General features: G+C 37.3%; 1 protein-coding gene across 6 annotated transcripts in view; it reads left to right on the plus strand.

Moving 5' to 3' along the window:
- Positions 1–14,781, plus strand: part of LOC136873986 (ankyrin repeat domain-containing protein 17) — a 918,230-nt gene that overhangs the window by 260,429 nt on the left and 643,020 nt on the right. For all 6 annotated transcript variants that reach the window (XM_067147404.2, XM_067147402.2, XM_068227616.1 and 3 more), the window contains one exon: positions 11,166–11,313. In XM_067147404.2, the coding sequence (XP_067003505.2) occupies positions 11,166–11,313 (148 nt within the window). The remainder of the gene's footprint in view (positions 1–11,165; positions 11,314–14,781) is intronic.

The following is a 14,781-nucleotide window of genomic DNA, read 5'->3' on the forward strand; positions in this document are numbered from 1 at the left end:
AGAAAGAGGTAAGTTTCTCTTCGTAGGATATTCTAACCTCACTTGAATTTCGTCAACAACCTTAGTAAGGACTGTTTTCGATAACCTGTATCTATGAAGAAATTTCAGATCCGTCAAATTTTCAAAGTCATTACGTCGCTGAACTCTTCTTCGATCAGGATTGTTTTGTAAAAGATCTAAATAGAGCAATTCCGCCTCGAAAGCGAAATTCACAGCAGCCATTTTGGAACAGGTTGCTAAATGCTAATGTTAGCCATTTAACATTGGAAATGGCTGATGTTAACTTTAATACGCAGTTTAACATTTGTTAATGTTAACATTTGTTGATGAAACGCAAATTTTCTTAAATCGTATGTTAAAATGATTTAACACCTTGTTAAGTACTAACATGTGTTGATGAAACCGGGTCTAACTGATGTTAAAATAGCCTTTAAAACCATCAATAATAACACAGCTATCTTCCACAACTCAACTTCTATTAATAAGACTGATTGCTTTTCACAATCAGGAGTATACAGGATAAAGTGCAACTGCTGTAATTTTACTTTTGTTGGACCGGCAGGAGGGAGCTTCAACATGAGATACTTGGAACATGTCAATGCCCTGAAATACAATAAATTTTCTGCAGTAGGACAACACATGAACGATTACAATCGTAAATTTTTCTGGCATTAAGCATGATATGGAAATCCTCAAAATTATGAATAAAGGACCCCTCCTTAACATAGCAGAGAACTGCTTTATACATTTGGACCAATATTTTAATCCAAATCACAATCTTAATGACATTTCCAAAAAACCAAATATTCTATTTGACCTGCTCATTCACATTTTCAGAAATACAAAATCAAATAGTCATGGTCTGATTTTTCGTTCTATTTACAGTACTTAGGCGATCTTCTGTATTCCTGTATCCCTCAGCCCCGCCTTAACAACCTCCCCACTCCCCCTCCCTCTTCTCTTTACGCTTCCCTTCCTTCCTCTCTCCTCTCTTTCTCCTCGCTCCTCCTTCACAAGACTTCGTTTGAACCTCACCCACTCCACTCCTCATTCACGTTTCATTTCCAGCTCCGCTCAGCTAGTTACAACACGAAGTAATTCCCATATGGCATATTTTATTTATGTATATTTTCCCCTAACTCTATCTTAGCGGTCATTTATTTAATGTCAACTCTACGGTCCGCATTGAACTGCAAAATCCAACCACCTTTATTTACTATTATGTATTAAGCCTCCATTTGCAACAATCATCATCCTTCAAGATTCTAAAAACAGAAGAGACTTTCTAACATCATGCTTTGCATCCATGTGTACTGAATTTAGGAATATCTTAAGACAGTGTGATTTCGGCTCATTTGGTCCTTGATTGTAAAGCAGCATCTTTTAGGAGCCAGCCTATGTTGAAATCCTTGACCAGCAATTTAAGGATCTCTCTCTTAAACATTTTTAATGTTGTATGGTGCACTGGATTTTTTATGAATATCATAGAACTATTTTTTAACGTAGTGCAACATATCTCTCGAATTCTTATCTTAATATCTTACATGGTATGTACATTTTTAAGACCTTTGTGTCTTTACATTGCTTAATTTCTTCAATATATTTGTGTTTGATTTGCTTTAGGCTGATGATGACTTACCGTTAGGTCAAAACTAGTCTCTGAATGTATATGTAATTTAAAACATTGTACAATTTGTATTGAAAAGGTGGACCTGAATAATATATTATTTAAATACTATTGTTTCAACTTGTCCATTGTCCAGTTTGGTTTTTTTGAATTGTGGACCAACGGAACTTCATCTTGGTTGCCTGCAACCTTGATGAGTCCTTCTTAGTGAGGGTGCAGGTTTCAGTACCGTAGGTTAAGTTTGGTTTGAAGTACTGATTGAACATCACCAACTTTGATTTTGTTGGTACTTCGGGATCCCAGAGGAGTGTTTGTACTTTCTAGTGAAAGTGAGAGCTCTTCTGCACTCTATTTGCCACCTTTGTGGCTAGTGCATCTCGAGATATTACTTTGCTGAGGTATGTAAAGCTTTCCACACTTTCTAGTGGATGATTTCCTAGCATGATGTTCGCTGGTCGTCCTCTATTTATTGCCGTCACTACTGTTTGAGTTCGCTTATCTTGAGATTGAACTTCTGGAACTTGACCTTCCATTCTTTGAGTCTCCACTGTACTTGTTCCTCAGTTTCTCTCCAGATCATAACATCATCAGCAAAGACCATTGCATTTAGTTCACCAGAGGTTTTCTTGATGTTCTTCATTATGTCATCCATGATGGTGATTAACAATAATGGGGATAGTGCACTGCCTTGCTGGACTCCACTTTCGATCTTGAACCAGGATGAGCGTCCGTCACCCAATCACACACAGCTTTTACAGTTCTCATACAGCATCTGAACTTTCCTCACCAGTCCCTCTGGCACATTCCTTTTTCTCAGGCATTCCCATGCAAATCCCGCTTGCAATGCTGTCATATGCTTTCTCAATGTCAAGGAAAACCATAAACAGATCTTCGCATTTTTCCATTAACTTACGGATACGAAGATTAGGTCTGTTGTGGACCTGTTAGGCCAGAAGATACTGTTCCTCTTCAAACTGTGTCTCTAAGATGACTCGCAATCTGCTCTCTAAGATTTTCTCAAGAATGTTAAGCCCATAAGAAATTAATTAATGACCGAGCTCGATAGCTGTAGTTGCTTAAGTGCGGCCAGTATCCAGTAATCGGGAGATCGTGGGTTCGAGCCCCACTGTCGGCAGCCCTGAACATGGTTTTCCGTGGTTTCCCATTTTCACACCAGGCAAATGCCGGGGCTGTACCTTAATTAAGGCCACGGCCGCTTCCTTCCACTTCCTAGGCCTATCCCATCCCATCGTCGCCATAAGGCATATCTGTGTCGGTGCGACGTAAAGCAAAAAAAAAGAAAGAAATTAATGTTATTGCCCGGTAGTTGGAGCATTTTCGGTGATTTCATTTCTTAAACAGGGGGGATAATGACACCCTTGCTCCAATCAGTAGCTATCTTGCCATCTTTTCAAACTGCATTGAGCACTCTGTGTAGCTACGGTAAACCTTCGACTCCTGCAGCTTTAATTATGTCCGTGCTAACTTGATTCCTGGGGATTTCCCTGATTTCCCTTGTGGCATCATCTTAAGGGCTGCTTCTGTTTCTGCCCATGTAATGGGAGATACGTCTGTGCTGGTTTCAACAGCTGGTTCTTTTATTCTCTTATCTGCTTCTGTCCTGTTCGGCGTTATGCTGTTGCTGATCCTGAATAAATAAATAAATAAATAAATAAATAAATAAATAAATAAATAAATAAATTTTTAAAAAATTCCTCAGAACCTCTCTGATGTCCTCTTCTTTCCTTGGCAGATTTGCTTGTAATTTGCTCAGCTATCCTTTATTATTTATAAGTTTCATATTACATATCCTTTATTAAGCCTTTGAGGGTCGGGGTTTCAAAGTACTGACATGCCTCACAATTTAGATTTTTCCAAGTTCATAAATAAAACCCATTATAAATTAATATAGAGGCACGTAAAACATTATATTTTTGAAAATGGCTATCATACATGAAAAAAGTGGAAAATCACAATCACATCTTCAAGATTATTTTTTTACATGGCATGGTACAAAATGTGGTGGTAGACACAAATGTTGTTATTCTTTGCACTAATATATCGTCCTGTGGTTCTGATTTTGTCATTTTAACTCATTGCGGACCGTGGACGGCGTAAGACGTTCAAGCTTGCTCCTATGCTGCGGGCCGTGGACAGTGTATGACGTTTAATGTTCCGCGTGAAGAAATGCTGTTTATATTCATCATCTATGCATTCTTACACCTTAGTCAGCATTACTGGTTGTAGCAGGAAGTTGGTTGACCTTTTTGAGATAACCCTCGCGTTGAGTGGGCTCATGTTTATCTTAGCTGTTTTAGTGGGAATATCTTAACACTTCCTCGCGCGTCAAGACGGTACTTGAGATTCCAATGCAGCGCGTGTCGTTCTTACGAGTGTAGTATAATGGCTTATAAAACAAAGTTTTTACGGAAGATTAATTATTAGATATTTCACAATGATTATTCTGGTGATGAACTTATTCCTGAAATAGACTCAGATATTGAAAGTGAGAGTGACGAGGAAATTAAGATTCCCAAATCCGATAGGTCTATAGAGAAAAGTGAAGTGCCTGATACATATCATCCCAGTTATTGTCCACCCGTTCCACCATTTACAGAGAATTCAGGTATAAACGTTCAAATAGAAAATGAGCGGTATATTTTGAGTTATGTGAGTAATTTCATGAATGACGAATTTTATCAGTATGTGTGTGAGCAGACCAATCTATACGCGAGTCAAGTGATAAGTGTGATGCCCCGGCCTTTCACAAAGAATCCGATCATGCAATCATGGAAACCGATTAGTCCAAAATTCTGACATAAAAATGTACTGGACCAAAGACCCTGTTCTTCATACTCCGATATTTTCTAATGCAATGGTAACGAATACGCTTCCTTCATATTCTTTCATTTCTTCACTTCGGTGACAGTAATCAGTATGTCGAAAGTACAGATAGGCTGTATAAAATTAGACGTATTTTGAAACCTGTGACACCAGATATCACACCCTAAATATTTACTAGAGGTAAGCACAAAGTATCATTTTTCTAACATTTGTAGTTTAGGAGTAATTGTAAATTGTATTAAGTGATGCACGTCAAGAGGGCCGGGCATGAAAATGGCTGGTCCAGGCATTCAAGTGTCCCGTCAGAAGCAGGTACTGAACGTGTTAAGGTAGGGAACTGTTATCATTGAAATGAAAGACCTGTAGGATTGATTTATATTGATTACACAGCATAAGCTGAGAAAAAATATAGGAGTGTGGATGAACAGACCAGTAGACTGGTATTCTTATACTTGTGTTATATGTTTTTGTATGTGACCCTTGGCATAATTCCTAAAAATCAACATAGTCCTTTCACAATTACATAAGCCTGTTTTTGTACTCAAACTGAGAGAGTAGTTCCTGGATAACTGAAAACTTCGGGTATAAATAAGGATAACCTACACTTCGTAAGTTCTGAGATTTAAAGTAATGAATTTTCACAAAATATTTACTGCTAAAACGTTTCTTGTACAACTTTCAATTGTCCGGTCAAGATGATTTCAAATTTAATGCTTAAGAGTTTTTCAGTTGTAATTTCAGAATTTTATATTATCTATATTATAAAACAAGTCTTACCATTTCAATTATAAATTTGAAGAATATATTTTGTTCAGTATTGTACTGTACCCAGGGGTAAATACCCTCTCGGACGATGCCTCCATTCCTGTATAAACATCCGACTAACTCAGGGTTGTGCAGAGATGTGGGTTGGTCGTCAATGGGCCAGGCTAAAAGTCAAAGTTCCTCACTTAAATATAAGTAAATGACAGGAAAATGGAGGTATTACTCGAATGAGAAACAATAATATGGGGTAGGATGAGTTTATTAACAAATATCCCCGAATCATGCTAGTGAAAAAAATCAAGTAAATCAAAGAACAAGAATGACATTACAAAATCCAAAAATTAAAGAAAGAACTGGACATTAAAAACGTTAAATATTCAAAGAATCAAATGTGAAACGAAGTATCAAGCACAACAATGAATACTTGAAAACTTTTAGGAATAATCTTCTTCTGATAGTCCATTGTTCATATTATCTAATGATAGACGTATGCAAATACTGACACGTATTCATTTCGGATGGAGTAACACACTTGAAATTATCACATTGATACGGGTTTGTAATTTAATTTGAGTCTTCACAAGATTAAATGTTAAAACAAAAATTACGGTAAAAGAAAATTACGATGAAATGAAAATTAAGATAAAAGAAAAATTAAGACGCAATGGAACATGTTATGAATTATGGAAAATACTAGTGACATGCTATATTTACGGTGAACAAAAATAAGCAAAATATCACACCTATTTACATCGGATAAAGAGAAGGAAATCTTACATACTACACTGATTCGATGTGAATCGCAGTTCACCAAAAGGATCTAGTGAGAACTAGATTGACCATCAGTATTACTCAGCACTCGGGCTGTTTCCCATTAAACAACAAGACAACATATTCAAACAACATAAAACATCACAAAACACCATCCTGTAAGAGAAAAACATATAATTATCCTTATAAAACATGTGGAAAGCAATGGGCAACATTGCAATCTTCTGCTGCATTTGCGCACTTTAAAGCGCGATCATCCGTCACGTATTTCCTGCTATGCTGTGAGCTGAAAGGGAATGTTGGAACTCAACACTGTACTAAGGCTTGGTTTCTGTCTGCCAAGATTGTAACACGGAAATACCATCTCATTCACGCTGTCTATGTAAATACGGCCAAGAATAAGCTTGTGAGGAAATATCATCTTTCTTCGGCTATACGGAAACTCTCGTACAATCGTACTCCTTCCTAGCATGCTTTGACAATTTATTACCACATCACACTCATTGGTCTAGAATCAATTCCTGTTAATTCTGATAATTAATATTAATATTAATATTAATACAGCAGGTACATATTCACTGCACATCATTCTTTCACTTCATCAGGCATGCAATCGGCCTGCATAATCACTTTATAACTCCGCATGCATTATAACCTCTTATATCTCTTACAATTCTCATCAGCCTTTTACATTAAGAGACCAGGTTCGTTTCCTCTACCAATCTTTGGGCAAAACAGTTTCCAGCCTAAGTCATAAGATCCTATTCTTTCAACGTTGTTATGCAGCTCCTTACTGTTTAGTTTCTGAAATACCATTCGTCATGCAGTCTGTTACTAACTCTCTGAATGACCAAAATTAAATTGAATTTACATTCAACATATCAAGTGTTTAACTTGGAAAATGGATGAACTTGTCAATCTACTCCTCCTAGCACTAATATACAAAGAAAAATCGGAATAATACTAAGCTAAATTATCATGCATAAATTAACAACAAAATAATCCTAACAACTCCCTCATTATCCCATCTAACTATTCATAAGTAAAAATAGAGACCATGCATTTCTCTCTTATCCGTATATACAACAATACAAAGGTGAAATAAACACATGCCGTCAGGCTTACTTTACGTTAAAGAAAATCCCTACACTAAACTGCACTAGTATTTTAACACAACCCATATAACATTCCATAATTAAAACATGTGCCTTATCTTATAAGACTCTCCGGACACATAGCAGCGGCTCACATCCCTGCTTCGTTAGGTGTTTACTCCATGTTGATCACTGCTTTAACACATAGAAATACTCTTCCTTCTTCCATTGGCGATGCCATCTTCTTGCTGAAAGTTATGGAACACTGCAACACAGAAGGCTTTGGATGAATATCTCTTTACCGCTCAATTCTGCACGTGCCGAACAACCCTTTCTTGGCTATAAACTCAGCCAACACACTGACACACAAATACACTTGAAATTTAACACTTTAGGGTATATATACACAGTTATTGAGAGCAGTTCGCGGTACGGATTGAGAGTTCCTTGCGAAACGCAACCGACACGAAAATATGAGACAACGGAACGTCTCTCCTTCACTTTCCAAACGGCGGCTAATTATCACTTTCTCTTTACTGGTAGTGAACTTTGTGCTAATATGATATGATTCTGCACCAGTTAATTTATTCTACTGCACGACTGAAACACTGTTTAAAAAACCATATACTGTTGCTGATATATTCACGTGGCAACTTTCACGTACAATTCTCTGAGCACAGCGAACAACATTCACATCACGTCAGTATCCGCGATCAGAGTGACGCTCTCCAGACCTTGAGGTGCTAAGGAAGCGTGGCTAACTCCATTGTCACAATGGAATTCCCACATGTCTAGACAAACCACCAATCAGAATGCTTGCTATTCATAATGACACAATATTAATTATAACATACCAGTAAAACACAGTTCAAATAATATCAAATCTCTTCCTATAATTTTTATATCGTACTCCTGATCATATTTCACTTGTAGACCTGTGGAAATCCGTCAGATAACAGAATTGATTTCAAACAACTGTCCATGTTGGTCAACCTGGGATTATGACTTTGCGCGATGTAGACTCCATATTTGCTATATCCACACGTTCTCATTGGCTGAATATTTCTCATGGCCAGCATCTTGTACACGTGCGGAGATGTCCCATCTCCTAGTGACGCTAAGCCTTTATTACGGTCCTGAGGAAGTGTTGGGCAATATCCAGCGACTTGATGTCTCCATGGACTTGCGGTCTCAGCTAGCTTGTGATTCATTACTTTACCATATGTGACTGCAATTTATATCACTAAAATTTATATATTATGTCAAATAATGATCTGAGTATCTCTTACGGGCCGGCAGGATACGGCTCAGTATCAAATACAATTGTTTTATTTCAATAGTATATAAGATAACCTCATATTTTAATGGGGAAACCAAACTTCAATGTCCTTTTCCCACAACCTATATGTTACGCTGTCAAAGTAAGCTTACTACCTCACACCCTAGGGATATTCAAGATTCTTATTCTATTATCATTTACATTTATTTGTAGCTGGCGCCCATCAACAATTGTCAATATATCCCCAGAAATCTTATCAATACTGCGCCGTTCCTGCGTCCAGGTCGAGTCGCGTAAAATCCAGGCTAGCTCGAGTACAGTATCAATTCTTAAATACTCCGCATCGAGAGGAGGTCACCGGGGTATGCTGTCAGATAAACCTAACCTACGTAATGGACATCTCCTGTTCGTAATCTGGTTAGTTTCTGCATAAATTACTATAATCCTCAACTAACAATCGATTAAAACTAAACACTTATCCTAGGAAGTCATTGAAAGAATAATTAAGTTTTATATAATACTATTTTTAAAAATGAGGAAAAATCTTAGAAAGTGATTTAAATACTTTGTATCTCATTTCGAAGAAATAAATGGTAAACAACTGACTTCGTGTCCCATCAATTAATCTTAAAATGTTTTCAAATTAGATGCCTGCAACTAAATAAAAAAATAAATATGTTTACAGTATTTAAATCTTGATTGGGAGCTATAAATTTGTTTCTGACCCAAATTCTTTGTGTTGAATAAGTTAAGAATAAAATTAAAATATCATTTTTCCTCAAATGTTGCATGAAATGCTTCCAAAATTCTTACTTGCTGTCACTAAAATTTTCCCATATCACCTCACAGCGCGATAGATTCATTTGACCGTAGCTGTTCATACTTAATTATCAACAATATCATTTGTTATAAGGAAATATTTTCTCAATTATTATAAATATTTCAAATATTTCACATATTTCAAATATGTTCCCATATAGTAATCATATGTCATCTGTTGCTGTGCTATCATTCATATCTGACAGTTACTTAACTAGATTCTGCTGGATATCAAGTGATCTAGCTTGTAAGAAGACTCTACCAATTACTATTAGCCTTCAATTATGGAGAGAAATTACCAGTGATATTGATTAATGCAGTTAAATAAGCTTCCTAGCCTTCCCTATCTGAATGAGAATATTTGTGGTTAGAAAAATCGTAGATATAGGCTACATTTGTGCTACTCTTCCTATCCGGAATTATTTCATGATCCAATAGGTGTCAACATGGGAACGTTATCTAGATCGTATCTAGTGCTATATCTGGCTTGTTGAAGAAATAACAAACATTTGAGAACCAATTATAACTATTCTCCATCTCAAATTACGTAAATTGACCTATATCGTCGCTAAAATAATCTACACCTTCATTTACGACGAAACAATCACCAACACTATTCATCATAACCTTCTACCATTCTTCACATATAAATTATTCATTTCACATTACACATCTTATGTTTCACTCTACATTACAATAAACATATTAATTCATCTCAACTTGATGCTTGTTATTCTGTCATCATTAGCCATCCGTATGATTATTCCATTCTGTTCTCAATCTTTTTAAAATTCCATAAATTATCTCCATATATTTTGCTACGATGTTGTTATATTCTATATATGATCTCATTTCATCTCAGCTTAATAGTACGTGCCCTAACGTAAGCCTAATGTTCACCACAATGTCGCATTATATTCGCATTGAAACTAAATTAACCTCTTCTCATTCATCATTGATAGCATTGCGAATGTAAAATTATATTATCACTGGCTAACCACTTCCTACATCAATGGATTTGTCATTCATGGTAGATGATTACCTAATAAACTCTAATGTCATTGCTCTGGTTGTCTCTTCACGTAACATCACTCCTTTGGAAAATTTAAGATAGCACTTCGTATATCTTTCAATAAAGAAACATAAAATATAGAATGGTGCTTTCAAAACAAATATAATTTGCATTACTCACATAAGGATTGACTGTAATGACTTATATTTCCTCCTGCTCCATCGTTATTGTACATATCTTGCTGGCTAGGACATGCTGTGTTTGGGTTCACAGCATTCTCTCATCCTTTCGGAAACATCTGGGACGGTCTTAGGTCATCGCCGGTCGCCATGGGCTGGATTTGTCAGCTCGTGTCGCCATACCCCAGGTAGCTCCTGCCTCTGTTTCTCTAGCACATGATGTCTCTGGTTTCTTGCTCAGTTGGAACAAAAAAGTACGTCAACATGGTCATTTTCGTCATCTTACAGACACACACAGCCTGCTATGATCTATTGCTAATTTGTGACTACCGCTTCTTAAAATGCTCTTATAATGTTTTAGAGTCTTTCAATATGTCCAGTAAGGCTTCAATTTGACTGTAATATAACGTTTTCTATGTCTTGCACAACCGTTATAATTATCTCCGTTTTTTTACCAGGCAAGATCCCCAAAATTTTGTTATACTGGTATTTTACGGTATAATTTTCTGGGAAGAATGAGCGTTAGAAGTGTTGGAATTTCCCAACAAGTCTATTGGCTTCTAGTATGCAACACTACTCACTGCAAAATAGCAAATCAGCCGAGTGATGAGAACTTGCAGCATTTTGTTTTAGTAAATGTGCATTTCTTCATCAGTCTTAATGTAGATCTGGGTGTCATTGATGTTTTTGTATGGTGTTAAATTTGTCTTCATATTTTGTGGTTGTTTCATGTACTGCTAGCAAATTTATCATAAATGCACTTAATTCTTTACAGGTCTTGTTAGCTATGCATGCTAATGTGGAAGACCGGGGCATTAAAGGAGACTGCACACCCCTCATGGAGGCAGCTTCCGCTGGCCATGTGGATATTGTGCGGCTCCTTATCGCCCATGGAGCTGATGTCAATGCACAGTCATCTTCTGGTAAGTTATCTTTTTTTTCCTACAGAATTGAAACCAACTGAGAAACTGACTAGGAAAACAGTGTGCCTTTAACAGGTTCATAAAACTGGGTAACCTATTGGACCTATTGAATCTATGTTTTGTAAGCAAGCTACTCTATATTGTTGAAGTGATTTGGTACAGTAAAAACTGTCCTCAGGGGAAACCAGAATTGTACGCTGGACATAACTGTCTCTGGTAGCATGGTTCTCAAAGTATGTCCATGGCAAATAATGTCAAACAATTTCCCGCTATTTTTCGCTAGCGAAAAAGACTGAATGTCCTTTACAGCTGATGGGGCATGACGGTTGTACTTCACATAACGTAAACCACCCTCTCCATCTTCGTTCGAGTCATCAACACCATCATTTTCTTTTCTTAGAGGTTTTATCAAAAGTTGTATAAGGCCGCCCCCATCTCAGCTTCTAGATCAATGGCCACATAATCTTCATTGACATTACCATATTTACACTGTTCAAGAGTTTGTTGAAACACAAGTATTTTCGTTAATTATCGTTCCTTTATCAGGGCGTGAGACAAACTTGGCTTTGTAAAAGCACGACGTACCATATTTGGCGGCACTCCTTTCACTACATCTGCAATCCAAATTATAGCATCGAGCACAGAGACGGACGTTTCCTGGGCAAATGCTATCTTGGCCATCTTAGATCCATTTGAAATACATCTGTACTGAAAATGTTAGGAAGGATTTTTTTCCCATTATAACAGCAAAGTTTCCTTCTGTTTCCGCGCCAGAGAGATTCCGCTAAATACAGGTAGATTTAGATGAATATTAAACTGTAATTCGACGGGGAACATTTTCCAATGTGAACAGTTTTACTGTTCATAAAGGTTCTGCCAAAGGCAGATTTTACTGTAGTATGTTCTATTTACGTGGCACAAGCCAAAAGACTTTCACATCCAGTATCTTAGTCTTTATAATAGATTTATCTTGCGGATGATATCTTAAGTCTTTGATGTGACATCCTAATTCCATGTAACAGTGCATTGTTAACACCGTTGCTCCTGAATAGGAGTATGGTTGAGCACATTCAGGTTCTGTGGCCCGTTGACGAGTATATATGTTAAGCGTTGTGCATGCATTCTTCTTCACTTAAGTTTGAAATGACTTATTTGGACGATATTTCAACTTCTTAATTTTTTGTTTCCTGATGAAAATATAATTCTTCTACTTTAGGAAATATGTTCTTTTTACACGTTCTGTGCATAAACATGCTCAGAAAATTTATTTAAATGGATCATTGCGCCTGTGTCAGCCTGAGGTAGGCGTGGCGCTGCTGCACAGAGAACTTTACAGTCCCTTTCGGTTTTTAAATTTAAAGTTTGGGGCCCATTGTTGCAGAATGTTTCTCTACGGACAGATCCATGTGTGCATTTTTGTACATAGGAGTAATGGTAGTGGTAATGACAGTTTCCATGGTTAACATAACTACATGTTTTGAGCGAAAATATTGTGACTTTACCTATTTAGTGCTTTTGGCTGTGAATGTTGTTTTGGGCTCTTAACCCATTGGAGCCCTATATATTTGCTGGATTGAAACTGCATTGGCACTGGGATTATTTTGGAGGAAATACAGTGTCGCTTCATATCGCGAGAAATTTCTTACTTACAAGACCATTGAAGATTTAAATATACATGAGAACAAAAGGCTTTCATACCACAAACTGCGGAACAAGGAATACTGTAAAACATTCCTTTTTATTAGCATCACGGGACCGTACTCAGCCCGTCTGCTGAGCTGTAACACAGTCTTTTCTTTGCACTTCCTCTTCGATTTCCGCATCTATTTGTTCTTCAGGAGTGTTGCTCACACTAGTACTAATATTACTACTAATTTCATTGAAAAAATTACATTCCTAATCATCATTACTTCCTAAAGGGGGTTATATATCGGTAAATATCAGTTCTGTAGTGGCAGCCATCTTGTTTACAAGCGAATCTCAAAGCTAGAGATAGCCCACTTCAAACTAATATTACCAAGCACACTATCGGTATATATTAGCAAAGAGCGTATAACATTGCAAAGAAAGAGTCCCTACACAAATCACAAATGCAACTCACTATGCCATCTCTTGAGGGAAAGTTGAATTACGTAGTAAAATGAGACAACGGAACAGTTCCGTGGTCCGGCGTTTGGTCCACTGAGACGAAGCACGGAACGGTTCCGTGGCTCGGGCCCAATGAGTTAATATCAAAGTGCAAAAAAGAAGAAATGGTGTCAAATTTTCCTTTGGGAAAATCAAATGATCATAAATATGTCTTTCAGTAAATTAATCTCAAATTGAGAAAAATTTACTTGCATCCAACAAATCTTGAGGGACATCTATATGGAATTTGGAGTCGACAGGTGTAGTTATGACCATCCATCCATACTTCCCATATCAGCCTTCATGCTTGCTAGGCAACACCGCATCACACATTTTGTACCTCTAATTTCAAGAGTAACATTTTTGGATGACCCCAAGTCTTAACACATTCATGCCCATCATCTAAGTGGCTATTTAAAGGGCTGGCCCAGCTATTCCAGCTGTTAGTGGCAGAGCAAACAACGAATTCTTTTCACAATAATTTCTAAACTAAACAAGATATGAAAACAAAATTTTCCACATACCTTAATGAAGTCCTCTAGTATCTTTGTAGTGTGTGGTAGGTAATGTCACACTTTCCTAAGGGAACACCATACTTTCCACAAAAATAGCATGTTTCACTAATAATTTTATTTTTGAAGCACACTTGCACCTTCTTCAGGGGAGCTTGACTATATTTGATGGTGGAAATTTAAGAGAATATGCTCTTTTCTCTTCCCATCTAACCTATATAATGGATCCTTGGCCGGTGCGATTTTTGGTGGCAGAATCGTGGGACGTTGACTTGGAGCTGACGAAGTAGATGGAGCTGAGATTTCGGAGAGAGGTGACTGTACTTCTATGTCGGGTTCACTTACTCCCCCGCCGTTTGAGAATTGCCTGGTGTTCCTTTGGATCTTTTGGTACACCCCTATTTGACCGTATTGTTCCACATAGGGCAGTGTTCTGTTCCCGTAATTGTTTCGCGAGTCCAACGCTATTTGTAATAATTTTCCATCTAGACTGTGTACCCCCGGCCAAGATATTTTCAAGCAGTTGAAAAACTGTGCATTGTGAATTCGCATCACTTTCATCATTTATATTGTCTCTACATGCCATGGTTACACTTCAGAACGCGATTATACACACGCTTGTGCAATCACAAACCAACTACGCAGCTAGTTGTGCCAACGCTAGGCTACCTTCAGGAACAAAGCAAAGAAAGTGCATTGGGAGGGAAAATCGCCGTGGCCATGTGGTTTCTGGTGAGTAGAAGCATTCATAACGGTATTACTTTCATCTCTCTCGCACATATTTGTGACCAAAATAGATCCCAGCTGCGTAGGAACGGCTCCAGTTCAA

Source organism: Anabrus simplex, chromosome 5 (assembly GCF_040414725.1).
Source record: "Anabrus simplex isolate iqAnaSimp1 chromosome 5, ASM4041472v1, whole genome shotgun sequence".
NCBI lineage: Eukaryota > Metazoa > Arthropoda > Insecta > Orthoptera > Tettigoniidae > Anabrus > Anabrus simplex.